This window comes from Pinus tabuliformis, chromosome 6, assembly GCF_031772625.1.
Source record: "Pinus tabuliformis cultivar Carrire ecotype Pingquan chromosome 6, CPIR1, whole genome shotgun sequence".
In the NCBI taxonomy this organism is placed as follows: domain Eukaryota; kingdom Viridiplantae; phylum Streptophyta; class Pinopsida; order Pinales; family Pinaceae; genus Pinus; species Pinus tabuliformis.
Window position 1 is genome coordinate 2028501226 of NC_142292.1, and position 19569 is coordinate 2028520794.

The window sequence follows — 19569 nt, forward strand, 5'->3', positions numbered from 1 at the left end:
GGGTCACCTTATTTATGGCTGCTGATATTTTTCTTAGATTCCTCTCATCGAGAGGTGTAGGATTGATCTAAAGATCATCCAATTCCGACAAGTATTTATGGAGATATGAATTTATTTCTAATTACTTGACAAATTCTCAAGGTTAGCGAGCAGCGAAGTGTGTGGCACACATGCCCAGCGTTTCATTTAAATAGAAGAGAGGTTGAGTCATTTGGAACTCATCCGATAACTCATCTTCTCTCTCTCCTACGCATCAAAGGAGCCTCTCTATCTCTCACACGTGTGGCTGGAAAAGAAGACACAGTAGGGCAAGGCAGACGCAGGAAGAAGGACGAGAAGGCTGCAGGTCATCTCTTTAACCAGCGTTGACCAAGCATTGACCATCTAGGAATGCGGATTTGGTGTGGTTGCCTCTCCTAGGCAGGCCGCAGATTTTGGCACGAAAACCGAGGTGATCTGACCTCTGGTTTGACTGGCGTTGACTGCCCTAGTTTGGGGCAGCAAGTTGACTTTAGTTAACTACAATTTGACTGCGTTTTCGGGGTTGTTCAAGGGTTGTTTCTTTAGGCTATTCAAGGGCTAGTTGACCAGAAATTGACCAAACATATTGGAGGTCAATTTCAACACGTTTGACCAAGTTTGACTTTGCTGATCTAGGGTTTGTTGCTGCTGATATAAAATTACAAAATTCTGATTTTGTACTATTTCTCTCTGCTGAACTATTGAAGATAAAATAAGATTTGATCAAAGGTTTCCCCGCATTGGGGTTTGTCCCTGGCTAGCCGCCACATCTTGTGTCTCTTGTCTTGGCTTGTTTTCGGTTGATCATTTAATGTTCTATCTGCATTTTACTTAATGTATATATGATTGCTAATCTGTGGCTAATAAGAAGAAAAATAAGTAAACTTCTCTAAGCAAAGAACATACCATAATTTAACATGGTATCAAAGCTGAGGTGAAGACAAAGCCCGAGCAAGAACAAGAGCAATCACCGAAGGCTGTTAAAGCTATCTTAAAGAAGTCATGGGGTCCTCAGCGCACTTCACTGCTGAAGACAAACTCCATGAGAAGTCTGACTATCACGGATGGAAGATGTCTCTCGATCTAACATTAGAAGAGCAGGAAGTGTTGGACCATGTGAGACGCCGAATTGTTGAGCCTCCATCAAATGCATCCGCTACTGCTAGGAACAAATGGACCAAGGGAGAAGTCAAATCAAGGAAGATCATCCGGGACTCTATCGACAAGCGCCTGGTGGCCTATGTTTCCGAGCTGACCACCTCCAAGGAAATCTACGATAGACTGGTGAGTTTATTTAAAGTTAATGATGCACAAGTGTTGTTCCTTAGAAATAAGCTGAAGGAAATTAAGAAGGGCAAAGATGAGAGTATGCAAGCATAGTTCTTAAGAATCACCGAGATCAAGAACGATCTCCTATCTATTGGGGAAGTAATTCTTGACAGGGAAATGACACTCACAACTCTTGGAGGACTGCAACCTGAATGGTATATATTCAGGACTACTCTTCTCAACAATAACGTAATTCCTGGATTTGAGGAATTGATGGCTAGATGCATTCAAGAAGAAACAAGGATGGAAGAACAACCTCTTTCTAATAGGGGCAAACCCTCTCATTCACAAATGTAAGAGGGAGTTGGCTTCTGAGTTTGAGATGAAGGACCTAGGACCGATGCACTATTTCCTAAGACTTGAAGTCTGGCAGAAGCTAGGGGAGATTTTCCTATCTCAAGGAAAATATGTGGTGAAGATATTGGAGAGATGCGGTATGGTGAACTGCAAGCCCGTAACTACCTCGATGGAGCTTGACTTCAAAAAGTTAAGCGGTAGTGCTGCCGAACCTGTTTTACGAAATGCTACCAAGTATCGTCAACTCGTCGGAGCATTGATGTTCCTAGTGAACTCCCGTCCGGATATATGCTTTGCAATCAACACGTTGAGTCAACATATGGTTTAGCCTCACCACACACATTGGATTGGTGCCAAGAATCTGTTGAGATATCTTCGTGGCACGATCACTTATGGGTGGATATACACTGTCGGAGATGTAAGACTACTTGGATATATCGATGCTGATTGGGAAGGCAGTGTGGTGGACCGAAAGAGCACTTCCGGGTGTTGTTTCTCTTTGGGATTTGCCTCGATATCCTGGATGAGCAGGAAGCAGAATTCGGTGGCTTTGAGCACCGCCGAGGCAAAGTACATTGCTGCTAGCATGGCCTCCTGTGAGGCAATCTGGTTGTGAAAGCTCTTCAGTGAGCTATTTGGATTTACATTGGATACCATTGTGATCCTGTGTGACAACCAGAGCGGGATTCGTTTATTAGAGAACCCGTATTTCATGATCGCGCCAAGCATATCGATATCAGGTACCACTATATTCGAGATATGGTGCAGCGGGGAGCAATAAGGCTCCAACATATCGGTACAGATGAACAAGTCACTGACATTTTGACAAAGCCCCTAGGAAAGGTCAAATTCTTGACTTTCCCAGAACGACTTGGTGTCGTTCAGAGACCCTCTTATGAGGATAAAGTATGATGTATTGAGCTCTGGGAGCTCCAAGGGGGCGCGGGGTACTTCTTGGAGCGACATGTGACCACAGGGCAACTCACCATCCCTTGGTGGTGCACTATGTACAGGGTAAAAGGTTCAACCTTCCCCTGTGACACCCTGTGGCGACTGTGGAACATGATGATTAGTTCTTCGGTGGGCCAAGATGATTCGTTCTCCGTGGCGACTGTGAAACAGGATGATTAGTTCTCCTGTGGGCCAAGATGATTAGTTCTCCGTGGCATCTATTGGACAGGATGATTCGTTCTCCTGTGGACAGGATGATTAGTTCTCCTGTCGAGGGATCCTACCCGTGCAGTCTGGGACTCATGGGAAGTACCTCTCATCTGATCAATGAGCAGGGAAATGAGGTTAGGGACCATAGTAGTACTATCGATGTACGCATCGTTGTATCTACCGTACTCCCTATGTTAGGATGACCTCCATTGATCTGGGATTAGTGAGAGTGGTACACACTCTGAGACTGACTTCGGGTCAGTGGAGGATGGTATGATACATCATCGATCATTTCTTCTTCTTCATAGTTCGAGCTGAGCAGAGCAGAGCAGGGGTCAAGCTGTGCAGGGCAGTGCATTTGATGGATAGTAGCGACGGTTAGACGGATTGCAGATGGAGTTCTCCCTAGTTGAGAGAGTGTTAAAATTGGCAACTAGGGCCAAACCCCATGTGGGTCACCTTATTTATGGCTACTGATATTTTTCCTAGATTCCTCTCATCGAGAGGTGTAGGATTGATCTAAAGATCATCCGATTCTGACAAGTATTTATCGAGATATGAATTTATTTCTAATTACTTGACAAATTGTCAAGGTCGACTAGTAGCTAAGTGTGTGGCACACATGCCCAGCATTTCATATAAATAGAAGAGAGGTTGAGTCATTTGGAACTCATCCAATCACTCATCTTCTCTTTCTCCTACGCATCAAAGGAGCCTCTCTCTCTCTCACATGTGTGGCTGGAAAAGAAGACGCAGTAGGGCAAGGCAGACGCAGGAAGAAGGACGAAAACGCTGCAAGTCATCTCTTTGACTAGCGTTGACCATCTAGGAATGTGGATTTGGTGTGGCTACCTCTCCTAGGCAGGCGCAGACTTTTGGCATGAAAATCAAGGTGATCTGACCTCTGGTTTGACTAGCGTTCACTGCCCTAGTTTGGGGCAGCAAGTTGACTTGAGTCAACTGCAGTTTGACTGCATTTTTGGGGTTGTTCAAGGGTTGTTTCTTCAGGCTGTTCGAGGGCTAGTTGACTAGAAATTGATCAAACATACTGGAGGTCAATTTCAACCTATTTGACCAAGTTTAACTTCGCTGATCTAGGGTTTGCTGCTGCTGATATAAAATTACAGAAGTATGATTTTGTACTATTTCCCTCTGCTGAACTATTGAAGATAAAAGAATATTTGATCAAAGGGTTTCCCTACATTGGGGTTTGTCCCTGGCTAGCCACCACATCTTGTGACTCTTGTCTTGGTTTGTTTTCTATTGATCATTTAATGTTCTATCTACACTTTACTTAATGTATATGTGATTTCTAATATGTGGCTAATAAGAAGAAAAATAAGTAAACTGCTCTAAGCATAGAACATACCATAATTTAACACTCTAGCTGCTCTCTACGTGGATGACGCAGTCCCTCTGGCCTCTGCGTTGTCTCTGCTGGGCTCTACGTGGCCTACTCTGGCTGCTGCTTCTCACTCTTTGCCTCTATGCTGGTCTCTCGGCATTGTCTCTGCCTCTCTGTCCAGTACTCACTACCCCTCGTTGTTGATCACTGATTCGACTTTGCTTAGCAACCCTGCTCTAGCAAATCAAATGACTGATCACTCTGGTGTGTCTTTCAACTGACTCTCAAGCCTCCTCTTAGAATTTTCTCATTAGTCCTTCAACAGTCGATATTAAATTTCTAATCAACGGCTAAGATTAGATTTGGCTTGATCCATGACTTTTGGAACCTTCTAACCTAGTTTTATATTAATACCCATTAATATTTTATTTTATCTAAGTTTAGACTTAGCAACTCCATTAAAAATATTAATTATTTTAATATCTCCCAAACCGAGTATAATCTGTCCAAACCATTTCTAGGTCTTGGAGATCTCATGTGCTTTAACCTCTCTGCAAATTTTCATGGCTAGAGCACATTTGATGCTACCCCAAATCAACACCCCTTGCATCTTTGTGACCCCTTTATCTGACAATGTTATCCTCAATTTCTTGTAACCAGGGGATTGAAATGATGGACCAACAATAATAACTTTTTTTATCATCTCTTTGTACTGAGGGGAATAGGCACCATTAAATGATATTCCGTTGGCAAAGAATAATTTAGTCACTGCATCCTTTGCCTCATTATTGTGTTGAAAATTGAACCACTTTGTCACAACAACTTTGCCTTTTTTACTTGAACAAGATTTACTGGAACCAAAACCCCCAAATAAATCATTTGGTTCTTTTTCACTGTTTTCTCTTTGAGAGTACTCTTCTTTTGTGCTTAAAACATTTGGGTTTTTGAAGACAGTAGGGTTGTCCTCCTCCATCTCTACAATGCCACCCATGGCAGCCATGTGAAGTTCAGAAAGTTAATTTCTCTTTTCTAGTGGACACCTGTGCATGCCTTAACTCCATCTTCAGGAATAGCCAAAGGATGTCATAAACCCTAGTGTAGCTGCCCTTAAAATTATGACCACAAACCTTAGCTTTTAAAACCAGACCCGTCCACCTAATGAACCGGTTTACCGACCGGAACCGGTCTAACCGGGACTAGTTTGGTCTAAACGAACCGGTTTTAAAAAAATACATTAAATAATTAATTTTTAATGAAACAAAACTATTTTTAAGATGTAAAACCATGATTCCAAGCCAATAGAGACAAAATATGCAAAGTTTGCTCATTTATATACCATGTAAAGGTGAATATATCAAAATGGCACCGAGTGCAATACATATCATCGACAAAATAGCAAAATACATAAGAAATGAGGCTCTAAATGGCCTATAAAGTCCAAAAACAATGCTCTAAGCTATGAGGCCATTGGCCTACTACAAGCCTACAATGTACACATGATCAATCATCAAGTTCATAACCACTACTAGACACAGGATCATCATCAGGAGCTACATAGACATCATCTAGTTCAGCGTTTGAGGATGCCTCAGCTTGATCTGCAACCTCAGTATCAATGCCACCAATGACAATAGAAGTGGACCTAATGGAAGCACGAGTTTGTCGACCTGCATGACTAGTGCCTTCCATTGGTTCTTTGCCTTTCCTTGATGCCGCTACTGATCCTAGTTCTGATGCCACCACATAATCTGCTTCAACCCCTGCTAAAGCCATGTCGATATCAAAATCAGCCTCCAACACAGGTTCTTCAGTCTCCTCCACCCATTCTGATGTTGGATCAATATCGTCCAACACAATGGGATCTAGATCAGGAGTTTTGCTCATCATTTGGAGATCTGATTGCATTTATTGTTTACCCCCAAACCATGAAATCCTGAAAACCATTAAGTCAGCTGAATTTTGAGTGAAATCTAAAATTCTAGTTTCTCCATATGAAATCCAATGAGGTCGAAACCACTCCCAAACATCCTAAGTCATTTCATGGTAATGTTAAAAATTTATGTAAAAGGATGAAAATAAAAATTAAAGGAAATGTCACTTTTACTTTAAGAATTTAACATTACCATTAATTGCCAACATTGTTAGGGTTGAAACACCCTTAGTTTCCCCCCAAAACCCCTAAAACACAGTCAGAAATACGCTTTTTTAACTTTATGGTGGGCGTGCCTAAAACTGGCCAGTTTAGGACGGAACCGGTCGGTTTGATACAAACCGGCCAATTCCGTCCTAAACCGGTCTGTTTTCACTGGTTAGGGCAAAAAAATGGAGAAATGGGCATTCAAACCGGGTTTTTTGGCTGGTTTAGACCAGCGGGCTTGCTAACCGGCCGATTAGACCGGTTTTTAAAAACAGTTTTAAAACTATGCCACAAACTGAAGTGAGTGATTCTTTGTGATGATTAAAACAATATTTTTTGTTGCCATTGCTAATGTTTCACCCTCGAGTTGAGCAATTGTTGAAGTATTGTTGTCAATTTGATTTGTTTTTGGAGGTGAGGTTTGAAATTAAAAGAAAATGGAATTTAAATTTAAAAATGCAATAGTTTGCTTTAAAATTTTAAGAAAAACTAAAAATCTGAGACAATATTTTATTATCAACATGCTAGACTGAAAATGATGTTTTTAAACATCCTCAATTGGATGAATTTCGTACCTGTTTCAGGTCATTTACCCTTTGTTGTAGTCGATTATTATTTGTCAATTTCCTTCCTTCAATGTAGCCTATAACAAATTATGACTTAGATTCTTCACTAAAGCAACAATGTTTCCCTTCCTCACGCCACTACGATGCGCTTCCTCCCTTCGCCACCACTACTACATTATTTCCTTCATTGCTAATAGTCTTGACTCTCACCTTCGCTTGCTGATACTGATAGTCTCGACTCTCTTACCTTCGCCCACCATAACTCATGAGTCATGTGACTGGAGTGAGCCGCCACCTATGAGTGAGAGTGTATGGTGAGTGGTAGTATGTGTGTTAATTTTAGATAACAATGGTATGTTCTATGCTTTAGAGCAATTTACTACAATTTTTCTTATTAGCCCAATATCAATTTCTAGATTAGCAATCACATTATCATGATAGTAAATGCAGATAGAACATAAATAGTAAACAAAAGACAAGCAAGACAAGACGACACAATATTTGGCAGATGCCGGGGAAAAACCCTAATGTGGGGAAAACCCTTTGATCAAATCTCCTTATGATTCTTCAAAAGTTCAGTAGAGAGAGTACATCATACAAAATTCACTAGCCCAAACATTATCAAAACAATCTAGCCAAACAACAGTGAACAAGATGTGCTAACCAGAAAGTCAACGCTGGTCAAACCAGCAGAAATCCTCCTCCAAATCAGCTCAATCAAACCCAGTCAACTTGGCCTTCAAGGACAATCCAAATCAGCCCAAAACAGTCTAGAAATTCTCAGTCAAAGATGGTCAACGCAGGTCAACGTTGTGGTCAAACTTCTTGTAGTCAACACTCGTCAAACAGCCTAGAAAATATCCGTTTCTATGCCCAAATATGCGGCCTTCCCAAACAGAGATATTCCCACAAAAATTGCAGTCAAATGAAGTCAACCACTGCTCGGTCAACGTTGGTCAAAGCGGCTGCAACTCGGTCAACACAAAAATCAGGAAACCTAGTCAAACCTTCGCACATGTGGAGAGGAACAGGCTGCCCTGAAATTCGTACAACCCAATCAAATGAAGAGAGAGAAAGATGTGTAAGTGATAAGTGACCAAATGAGGAAAATGACTCGTCTATATATACACAACGTTGAGGATGAAGAGACACGTTTGTTGGGCTTCATGAGCCTACATTAGACTTTTGGCCGACATTTACAATTTGTCCATAGAAGAAATAAATTCATAATTCCATTTCTTCTTGTCAGAATGAGATGATCTTTAGATCAATCCTACACCTCTCGGAAAGAGGAATCCAATAAAAATAGCATCTCCATCATATGAGCTATCTAAGGTGGAGATTGGCTCTAGTTGCCAATTTTAACACTCCCTCTCAACTAGGGAGAAATCCACTTGCCAAACCATCTGACAATCTGTACCATCCTGACATCCCTGCTCTTCTTTGCTCTACTGCACCAAGAAGAAATAATGAAGGAGAAATGATCGAGAGTGTATCATACCACTCTCCACTAACCTTAAGTCAGTCTCCATTGATCCCAGATCAATATCAAACATCCTAGCATAGGGAGTACGGTAGTACACGATGTGTCCATCGGTAGTACAATGGTCCCTATCCTCATTTCCCTACTCATTGGCCAGATGAGAGGTACTTCCCATGAGTCTCGGACTGCCTGGATAGGATGTATCGACAAGAAAAGGTGAACCACTCATCCTATGCATATCTCAACCATCATGGGGTATCACAGGGGAAGGTGAACCACTCACCTTGTACAAAGCGCACCGCTAGGGGAAGGTGACCCATTCACCCTATGGTCGCTCATAGCTCCAAGTACCCCAAGCCCCCCGAAGCTCCTAGAGCTCAATATCCAACTCAAACGGGACCCTCATAAGAGGGTCTCTCCACGACTCCAAGTCGTTCACGGAAGGTTAAGACTTTAACCTTCCCAAGGGGCTTCATAAGAATATCTATGATCTGATCATCAGTCCCAATGTGATAGAGGCTTATTGCTCCACATTGTACCATATCTCAGATAAAGTGTTACCTGATATCAATATGCTTGGAGCGTTCATGAAACATGGGATTATCAAAAAGATGAATCCCACTTTGGTTGTCATAGTATATCATGATCGTATCTAGCACATGCCCAAACAACTCACTAAAGAGCTTTTTCAACCAAACAACTTCACAAGAGGCCATACTAGCAGCAATATATTCGGCCTCGGTAGTGCTCAAAGCAACCGATTTCTGCTTCTTGCTCATCCAGGATATCGAAGCAGAACGTAGTGAGAAGCAACATCCCGATGTGCTCTTATGATCCACCACACTGTTAGCCCAGTCAGGATAAGAATAACCATGGAGCCTCAAATTCCCAGTAGTGTATCTCAGTCAGTGTTGCACACATCGCGATTTAATCGCGATAAAATCGGAAAATCGCGATTTTTTCAAAATGACGATTCGAATCGCGATTTTTATCCAAAAAATCGGCGGAAATTTTTTTTAACGATTTTTATCGAAAAAATCGCGATTTTTAAGGAAAAAATCGCCGGGCACGGGGGCAGCGGGCGTTTTATATGGAAATTCGATTTTTATTTTATTCATTCAGCAGTCCGCCGCGGAGGAGAAGGAGGAGAAGGAGAAGAAGGGAGGGAGAGGGTTGCCGTCGCTTGTGGGAGCCGATTTTAGGAGGAATCCAAGCCAAGATCGCGAATTTGTCCATAAACCAGGTATGTAGATTAATTTTTTTTTGTTTTGGTTCTCTAAAAACTTTGTTTTTCATTGTTTTTAAAGAATTTTTGGAAATTTTTCATTGATTTGGGATGGGTTATTTGTTATGACTATGAGAACCAATTTTTGTTTTTTATTTTCTCATTTTCTTTAAACATTGTTTATTTTTTTTTATTTTTCATTGTTTTTTGGGTTTAGAAATTGGGATTTTGGAAATAATTAGCTTGTAATTTTGCAAATGCTAAATTGTAATTTGTATTTACTATTTACTATTATCATTTATGTAATCCTAAATTCCTATTTCCTAATCCTTATTTTTCCATAGGTTTGCAAATTCAAAATTCAAAAACAAACATGCCAAGGAAATTGGATCCTTTCTGGGAATATGGTGACCCTAAAACTCCGAATGATAGACAAAACTTGATTTGCAAGTTGTGTGGAAAGGAAATATTCGGGGGGGTGTACAGGTTGAAGTTCCACCTTGCACAAATCCCTGGACGTGATGTGGGGCCCTGTCTAAAGACAAATGCTGAAATTATCCAAAAAGCCATGAGAGCATTGGGAGAATTAGAGCACACTAGAGACGCCAAAGAAGAACTCAAAAGGCAACTAAGAAGGTCAGTTGAAGGAAGTGGGCCAAGTGGCACAGGTTCTACTGCAGCGTCAGTCAATCCGTTTGCTGCATCATCATATTTTGTTCCTCGAACCACACCTGGTTCACAACCAACTATCGGTTCAATGATGAAAAGAACTGAAAAAGAAAAAGCTGACAAGTTGATGACAAAATTTCTCCTCTGGAGTGATATTCCTTTCAGCATTATAAGGAATAATCCATTTTTCCAACCTACTCTTGATGCTGTTGCCAGTGTTGGCCCGGGGTACAAACTCCCTTCTCTTCATGATTTCAGAGGCCAGCTTCTTCAAGATGAAAAGCGTGACTGCACCCAAAGATTGGAGGATTTTAGGGCATCATGGGCACAAACAGGATGCACTGTTATGTCAGATGGTTGGACTGACCAAAAGGGGAGAACCCTTATAAACTTCTTGGTTAGTTGTCCCTTGGGGACTATGTTTATCAAATCTGTTGATGCAACTCATCAAATCAAAGATGCAAAAAATTTATGTGATTTGCTGGATGTGTTTATTTTGGAGGTGGGTGCAGAAAATGTTGTCCAAGTCATAACGGACAACGCTGCAAATTATGTTGCTGCTGGTAGATTGCTTATGGACAGGCATCCTACTTTATTTTGGACACCTTGTGCTGCCCATTGTATTGATTTGATGTTAGAGGACATAGGGAAAATTCCCTTTGTCAAAGAGGCTGTTGACTCATCAAAAACCATCACAAAATTTATTTACAATCACACATCTGTGCTTAGCTTGATGAGAAAATGCACCAACAACAAAGAGTTGGTGCGCCCCGCCATTACACGGTTTGCGACGAGTTTCATATCTCTTCAATCCCTCTTGAATTCTATGTGGGATTTGAAGAGAATGTTTGTTTCAGAGGAGTGGCGTTCTTCGCCAATGAGCCGCAAACCAGAAGGAGAGGCCGTCTGCAGACTTGTTTCATACCAAGAAGACTTCTGGGCGGGAGTGCAGGAGGTGTGCGCTGTCACAGAACCTTTGGTAAAGGTTCTTCGGTTGGTAGATGGTGAGAAGCCCGCAATGGGCTATTTGTATGAAGCCATGGATAGGGCCAAAGAAGCCATTCGGTCCTACTATGATGACAAGGGAGATGATGGGTTCCAGAGACAACTCCTTCTATGGAAGGTCATTGATGAGCGATGGAACAACACACTCCATCGTCCCATTCATGCTGCTGGCCTTTTCCTGAACCCTGCATTTTCTTATGCATGTGGGTTTAATTTTGATGTTGAGGTCGTGGAAGGATTATTAACCTGTGTCCAGAAGATGGTGAAAACTCCAGAAGAACGTATGGAGGTCTCTAGACAAATTGAGCAATATAAGTTGTCAGGTGGCACATTTGGCTTTGAGATGGCTATCAATGATAGGACGGTTAAAATCCCAGGTATTTTTTAGTTTGTAGTATGTACTTTGTAACTTTGTTTCAAATTTCATTGTTTCTTCAAATTCCATTTTTTTCTTATGTTTATTTAAAATTTTCTTTGTAATTTTGTTGTAGACGCATGGTGGAAGATGTATGGTGGCAGAGTACCCCTTTTGCAAAATCTTGCCGTGCGCATCCTCAGCCAAACATGCAGCTCCTCGGGATGTGAGCGCAATTGGAGTGTATTTGAAAAAATACACAACAAGAAGCGCAATAGGTTAACACTTAAACATTTAAAATATTGCAAATTTCCAAATAAATTTTTGAATTCATTAAAGTTTTAAACAATATTTTTTTTATAATATTAATTATTAATTTATTATTTCATGAACTTTGTACAGGTTGGAGTCCCATAGACTTAATGACATGGTCTATGTCTACTACAATCTTCGATTGTGGGTGAAACAACTAGAGAAGACACCTGATACGGAAGCCATCTCATTGGATGGGATTGACACCACTGCTGAATGGAGGGTTGAGACCGAGAGGCCTCTCATGGATCCCACTGAGGATTGGTTAGTGCAGGATGAGGGGGAGGAGGAGGGGGAGGAGGAGGAGGAGGAGGAGCAGGAGCAGGAGCAGGAGGAGGAGGAGTTGGAGGAGCAGGAGGAGGAGGTGACACCGCCTACCCGGGCTACCCGGGCTACCACTACCACCAGTAGAGGACGTGGTCTCCGTCCACCTCAGCCTCTTGTAGCTGCTACTACTAGTTCTTTAGCTTCTAGAGCACGTCAGACTCCACTGCCATTTCCACCACCACAGGCACCAGCTTCTACATCTAGAGGGAAAGAGAAAGCTGTGCCATATTCTCGCAAGAGGGGCAGAGGAAATCAATAGGATTAGACTTTCATTTTATTGTATATGACATTATGACATGATGAGATACATTATCATATTTTTTGTTGATATTTTGAGGCTGAGTTGGACTTGGGACTCAGGACTTACTATTCAGGACATGATTCAATGTTATGTGTGATTTTAGCGCTAGAAATGATATTGAACATCTTATATATTAGTTTTTTTATCATATTTATGTGTCAATGTATTTATTTTATGTTGTAGATGGTTTAGATATTAAAAAAATTGAAAAAAAATGAAAAAAAATGAATATTTTTGTGCCAAACGATTTTTTCCGATTTTTTCCCGATTTTTTCCCGATTTTAACGATTTTTCCGATTTTTTCCCGGCGCCGATTAAATCCCGATCGCGATGTGTGCAACATTGATCTCAGTCCATAGGTGATTGTGCCCAGGAAATATCTCAAGAGATTCTTGGCAGCAATCCAATGTATGTGATGAGGCTCGATGATAAACTGACTCAATGTATTCACTGCAAAGCATATTTCCGGACTGGAATTCACCAACAACATCAAGGCCCCCACGAGTTGACGATACTCAGAAGGATTTCCCAAATCGGGCCTAGCAGCACTTCCGCATAACTTCTTGAAGTTAAGTTCCATCGGAGTAGTCACGGAATTACAATCCACCATCCCAAATATTTCAAGTAGCTTCACAATGTATTTTCCTTGGGAAAGGAAAACCTCACCTGGATTTTGCCAGACCTCCAAGCCTAGGAAATAGGCATCAATCCTAGGTCCTTCATCTCAAATTCAGAACCCAACTCTCTCTTGCATTGATGAATAAGAGAGTCTGCACCTGTCAAAAAGAGGTTGTCCACATAAAGTACCAAGATGAGAGGTCTATCATTTTCTACCTTAAAGTAAAGGTTCGGATCAGCTTCACTTCTTGCAAATTGCAGCTTCATCAAATAGTTGTCGATCCTCTCATTCCAAGCCAGGGGAGCTTGCTTCAACCCATAGAGGGCTTTCTTCAACCTGCATACATATGTTTTTCGATCTTGAACTTCGAACGCCTCGGGTTGTTCAACATAGACTTCCTCCTTAAGTGAACCACGCAAGAAGGCAGTCTTGACATCCAGATGTAAATTCCATCCATCAAAGGCAACAAGGGCAATGATCGAACGAATGGTGGTATAGTGTTAAAATTGGCAACTAGGGCCAAACTCCATGTGGGTCACCTCATTTATGGCAACTAATATTTTTCCTAGATTCCTCTTGTCGAGAGGTGTAGGATTGATCTAAAGATCATCCGATTCCAACAAGTCTTTATGGAGATATGAATGTATTTGTATTTACTTGACAAATTGTCAAGGTCGGCCAACAATTAAATGTGTGGCACACATGCCCAGTGAATCATATAAATACAAGATAGGTTGATTCATTTTCTCATCATCTCATCTCACTCATTCTTCTCTCTCTCCTTAGCTTTGGGTTATACAAGGAGCAGCTCACATGTGGGAAGAAGGAGGATGGATTAGGGCAAGGAGGACGCTGAAAGGAGGACGCAAAAGCTGCTGAAGGTCTCTTTGACCAAGCATTGACTCATCAAGGGTGTGGTTTTGTGTGGCTGCCTCTCCTAGGCAGGGCGTAGATTTTGGCACCAAAATTGAGGCAATCCGTCCACAGGATTGACCAACGTTGACTGCCCTAGTTTTGGGCAGCATGTTGACTTCAGTCAACAGCAGTTTTACTGTGTTTTTGGGGTTTGTTGACCACTATGTGTCAACTACTCATTAGCAGTACACCCCCTTTTTCGCAAAAGGGATAGCGCTTGAGCAACGTGTTTGTGCCATTCGACAATCATCGTCGACTTGATCAATTTATGTTGTAAACCCAGTCTGCATGTGTGAATTGTAAATAATCTTAGCAGAGTTGAATCATGTATGTAAATTGCCTAGGTGGACCTAATTTTCTAGTGATAATCTACATTCCGGAAGGTTTTTTGTCTCACCGATCCATGATCGGCAGAGTTTTCCTTCAACCTAACCCCAAAGCCGAAATGAATTTTGTCATTAGAATCTTAGAGGAATCCTAGTGTGTTAATCTGCTAGATTATATTTGGTTGCAGAACTGGGTGGTCTATGAGGGTCTATGTCAAATGGGTTTTCCCCCTTGAGATGTAAAATTGTAAAAGTCATGATGTAAAGTGTCTTGAGGGTTAGGAAATGTTTTAATCCCCTCATAGGTCCTAAGTCATAAGTCCTAGGTTCTAGGTGATTTTTCCAAAGGCTAAGTTCGAGGATCCAAAAATAAAAATAAAAATAAAAATAAATTAAAAAAAATTAATTAATTAAAAAATAGATCAAAATAATAATAAAATTTAAAAAATAATAAAAATAATAAAATAATAATAAGTCAAATTTTTGAGTAAATAAATGCAGAATTTTAATTTTTTAATATATTAAAATGCATTTAAAAATTCGACGGATGAGATTAAAAGAAATCTTGATCCTCATCGACGGTCGAGATTAGTTTGACATGGATCACTTGAACTAGCTGTTGGGAATTTTTTCTTTAAATAGGGTGCTAGGGGTCATTTGAGATCAGATTCGATCTGAGAGTCTGATGCTAAAGAAAGCTCTCTTGTAGTCATTTTTTGTGCAATAAAGAAAGACTTTGGGGTTAAAAATCTTGCTGGTGTTACTCTTCTGGAAATGTTGTAAGATTGTTTTATTTTTCTGCATAATTTTATTTTCAGCCATTGAGGATAGCTTAATGAAGATTGATCTAGGCACAGGTATTTTGTCTGATCTTTGGTGTTTGGATGATGGTTTAGATTCTGAAATATAGTGGCAGGTATCTCCATTTGATCTCGGTTTCACTAATGTTTTCTCCCTCTATGTTAATGGTTGATTTTAAGTTGTGCAGGAAATCCTTTTTTCAGATTACCGGGCGTTAGGGGAAGTTCTCGGCTGAACCAGCCAACTCCCGGATTGTGTTTTCTGAAAGAGCCCAGCCAGTTCTTGATCCCGGGCTTATCATTTGAAATTTTTTATGAATGCATGCAAGGTTTTCTGAAGTGTCTCACGTTAAAATTAAATTCTGATAATATTACTGTGATTATTGACAAATCTGGCTACTAAAGAGCCTTAGATCTGTAAATACTGTAAATTGTTTAGCTGGTTTTAGGGTTTTCAGTTTCTTTTTGGCACATTTTACTTCTGGTTTTTTTTTTTGTTTTTACAGGTTGCAGGTACAGATTTTAAACATTTTGTGGGGTTTTCACAATCTAAAGCAGCTGATTCAAAATTTTATTAAGATTCCTAGAAAATATTTAGAGGTTCTGGTGGAAGTTTTGCAGATTGACTGCCTGGTTTCTTCTGAGCAGAAAGATTTCGATTTTGTTTTCGAAATTTTCTTTTGTGATTTGGGTTCGAATTTTAAAATCTGGAAAATTTCTGGGTTACTTCCTGCTGCTCCAAACCCCTTCCAAGCAGTTATCGAATCCCGCAGTCATCTTCATGCCCTCCATTCTGCTGTCTGCAAATCCATATCCCTTACGCAGCCCATCCCACGCTGCTGCCACAAATTTTGTCTGTCTCATTTCTTCATTGCTTTCAACCTGTACGGCAAGCAAAATAATAAAGACTCTATCATTAACGATTCCTTCATACGCTGCCCTCAATCCGCTGCTCTCAAATCTGCAAACAATACACATATCCCTCCGTCTGCCATCCTTCAGTTCTATCAACCTGCAACATATCCGCAACGCATCCTCCAAGCTCCACATTGCCTAGCCAGCTCCAGCTCCCACGCAGTCATACTCCATCATTGAACTGCCGCAACTGCGTCCCACGCAAACCTGCAATCAAAAAGAAAAAAAAAAAAGAAAAACTCAGCCATCCTTCCACGCTGCTCTTCAAAACCCTCAGCTATCACCGGTACTTGCCCATTGCCTCTCCGTTATTCATCGCAGCCACCTTCAGCATCCCATCTTGCTACCTGTACGCAAGCCTTTCCAAAGAGCTGCCCATCCTCATTCCCTCACGCTGCTCCTTGCTCCGTTTCATCTCACCTGCACAACACTCCGAAATTATTCGATTCATTTTTTTTTATTTGTATGATATGCGTTTCATAGTTTAGGGTATATATCTTTTACTAAATTTTGACTCAGTTTTCATTTAGAGTTAGTTTAGGTTTCATTCCGATTTAATTTTGTTTCATTTTTCTTTTATCATTTCAATTTTGTTTTTTGTTTTTTTTTTTTTTTTTTTTTTAAATCTAAAACATTAAATAGTCCCATTTCATTTAAATCAAAATTAGATTAGACTTTGATTTTTTTTTTTAAGTTAGATCTTAGATTTTATTTTATATAGTTTAAAATAAATTTTAGCTTTATTCTGATTTTTCAATTTTAGAATTTAAAAAATATAAAAAGTTCATTTATGGTTTTAGATTTAGATTAGTTTAATATTTTATTGAAGTTTAGTTTTAGCTTTAGATATATTTAATTTTAGTTTTGTTCCATTTTTTATTTTGATTTTAAAATAAATCCAAAAAAATAATAAAAATCATAAAAAAGGTTCCTTTAGTTTCTATAGATTAAGTTAGTTTTAGACTAGATTTTATTTTTGTTTTTTTTAGTTTTGTTTCATTTTGAATTTAAAATTTTAAAATCATAAAAATTATAAAACTATCAAAGAGTTTCTTTTCTTTTAGATTAGATTTTAATTTATTTAGTTTTGTTTAAATGTTAAAAAAATAAAAATAAAAAATTATAAAAATAAAAATTTCTTAGGGTTTTCTATAGTTTAGATTTTAATTTAGAGTTAATTTTCGTTTATTAGGGTTTTATTTTATTTTATTTTAGCCTATAGTCTAAATGTAGTTTAGCTTAGTTTAAGTTTGATTCAAAAAAATAAAAAATAAAAAAATAAATAGATCAATAAATAAATAAATAAATAAATTTTCATAAAAAGTTAAAAATTTTCTTTTCACTTTTTAGTCTTTAGTTTAGATTAGATTTTATTTTTTAGGATTTTAGTTTTGACTTAAAGTTTTATAAAAAATATATATATATATAAAAATTAAAAAATATTTTTGAAAAAGCTTTACAAAAAATTGAAAATTTCATTTTTGGTGTCTTTATGTTCCATTTCTCTATAGTTAAACACACTTAATGTTTATCTTGAAGTTAGCTATGTGAAAGTGGTAACTGATTCAGCATCTAAATTTTATGATCATTTAAAGCATTTAATTTTTCTTTAAGTTTAATTGCTGGATCATCGTTAAAGCATTGTGAATTTACTGGATATCTTGCATTGCTTGGGTTATTTGATGATAAATGTTTGTTTTACATGGTTCATATTTCCGCAACATCTAATCATTTAATCATTAACTCCATAAGGCACTGGTCTACTAAACTTAACAAAATCAATTTAGTGCTTATTTCTTTGTGTCTCCCAACCCAACTGGTCCACAGTTGGTCTTCATCATCTCATAGGGTCTACCCCCCTTAGCCGCAGGAGACAGGCTTAAACGGAGAGATCAGGGATCAGAGTGACAGCCCCCGGTCTAAGCGTTGTCGTGTCAATCTGTGCGACAACAAGGTTGTTCAAGGGTTGTTTCTTCAGGATGTTCGAGGGCTAGTTGACCGGAAATTGACCAAGCATATTGGAGGTCAATTTCAACTCATTTTGCCAAGTTTGACTTTGTTGATCTAGGGTTTTCTACTACTGATATAAAATTACAGAATTATGATTTTGTACTATTTCTCTTTGCTGAACTATTGAAGATAAAAGAAGATTTGATCAAAGGATTTCCCCGCATTGGGGTTTGTCCCTGGCTAGCTGCCACATCTTATGTCTCTTGTCTTGGCTTTTTTCTGTTGATTGTTTAATGTTCTATCTGCACTTTACCTAATATATATGTGATTACTAATCTGTGCCTAATAATAAGAAAAGAAGTAAATTGCTCTAAGCATAGAACATACCATAATTTAACATGGTATCAGAGGTGAGGTGAAGACAAAGCCCGAGCAAGAGCAAGAGAAATCACTGAAGAGAAAGTTAGCAAGGCTATCCTAAAAACTTCATGGGGTCCTCAACACTCTTCCCCGCCGAAGAAAAGCTCTGTGAGAATTCTGACTATCACGGATGGAAGATGTCTCTCGATTTGACTTTAGAAGATTAGGAAGTGTTGGACCATGTGAGAGGCAATGTTGTTGCGCCTCCATCAAATGCATCCGCTGCTACCAAGAGCAAGTGGTCCAAGGGAGAAGTCAAAGCAAGGAAATCAACCAAGACTCTATCGACAAGCGCCTGGTAGCCTATGTTTTGGAGTTGACAACATCCAAGGAAATCTACGACAGACTGGTGAGTTTATTTAAAGTTAATGATGCAAATCAAGTTTTGTTCCTTAGAAATAAGTTGAAGGAAATTAAGCAGGGCAAAGATGAGAGTATGCAAGCATATTTCTTAAGGATCACAGAGATCAAGAATGATCTCCTATCTATTGGGAAAGTAGTTCCTGACAAGGAAATGACCATCACAACTCTTGGAGGACTGCCACCTGAATGGTATATATTTAGGACTACTCTTCTCAAAAATAATATCATCCCAGGATTTGAAGAATTGATGGCTAGATGTATTCAAGAAGGGACAAGGATGGAAGAGAAAGAAGTGCCTACACTTAAAGACCATCCCTCTGCCTTTTCTTCTCATGCTAAAAGAAGAAACAATTATGGGGCTAAATCCAAAGGAAAGGCTGGACCGAAGGGTGGAAGAAAAGGACGATGTTACAATTGCAATAAAATGGGCCTCTATGCAAGGGAGTGCCCTGATAAAAGGGACTCACACCACGACGATGACCAAAATCACTCTCAAGGCAATCAAAGGAATGGTAGGTCCAATGGCAGAGGTAAAAGAAATGCCGGAAATCAAAGAAGAGGACAATCTTTCAAGAAGGCAAGAAACTCTAGGTATGAATCTAATGTTGTTAATAATAAGCAAGATAAATATTGTCTACCAGCGGCCCTCTCTACTACTACTGCCTGGACACGCTGGGAAATTGGCTTATTGATAGTGGTGCCTCAAGGCACTTCACTGGTTTGAAAGA

At 39.5% G+C, this 19569-nt stretch overlaps 2 protein-coding genes across 8 annotated transcripts in view; one reads left to right on the forward strand and one right to left on the reverse strand.

The window, feature by feature from the left end:
* LOC149267391 (uncharacterized) overlaps positions 1-19569 on the reverse strand; it is a 423973-nt gene that overhangs the window by 110524 nt on the left and 293880 nt on the right. The window lies entirely within an intron of this gene.
* On the forward strand, positions 10745-12681 carry LOC149267392 (uncharacterized). The gene is made up of 3 exons (XM_089398682.1): positions 10745-11615; positions 11730-11871; positions 11996-12681. The coding sequence occupies exons 1-3, from the start codon at positions 10808-10810 to the stop codon at positions 12489-12491; spliced, it is 1446 nt and encodes a 481-aa protein (XP_089254808.1). The 5' UTR covers positions 10745-10807; the 3' UTR covers positions 12492-12681.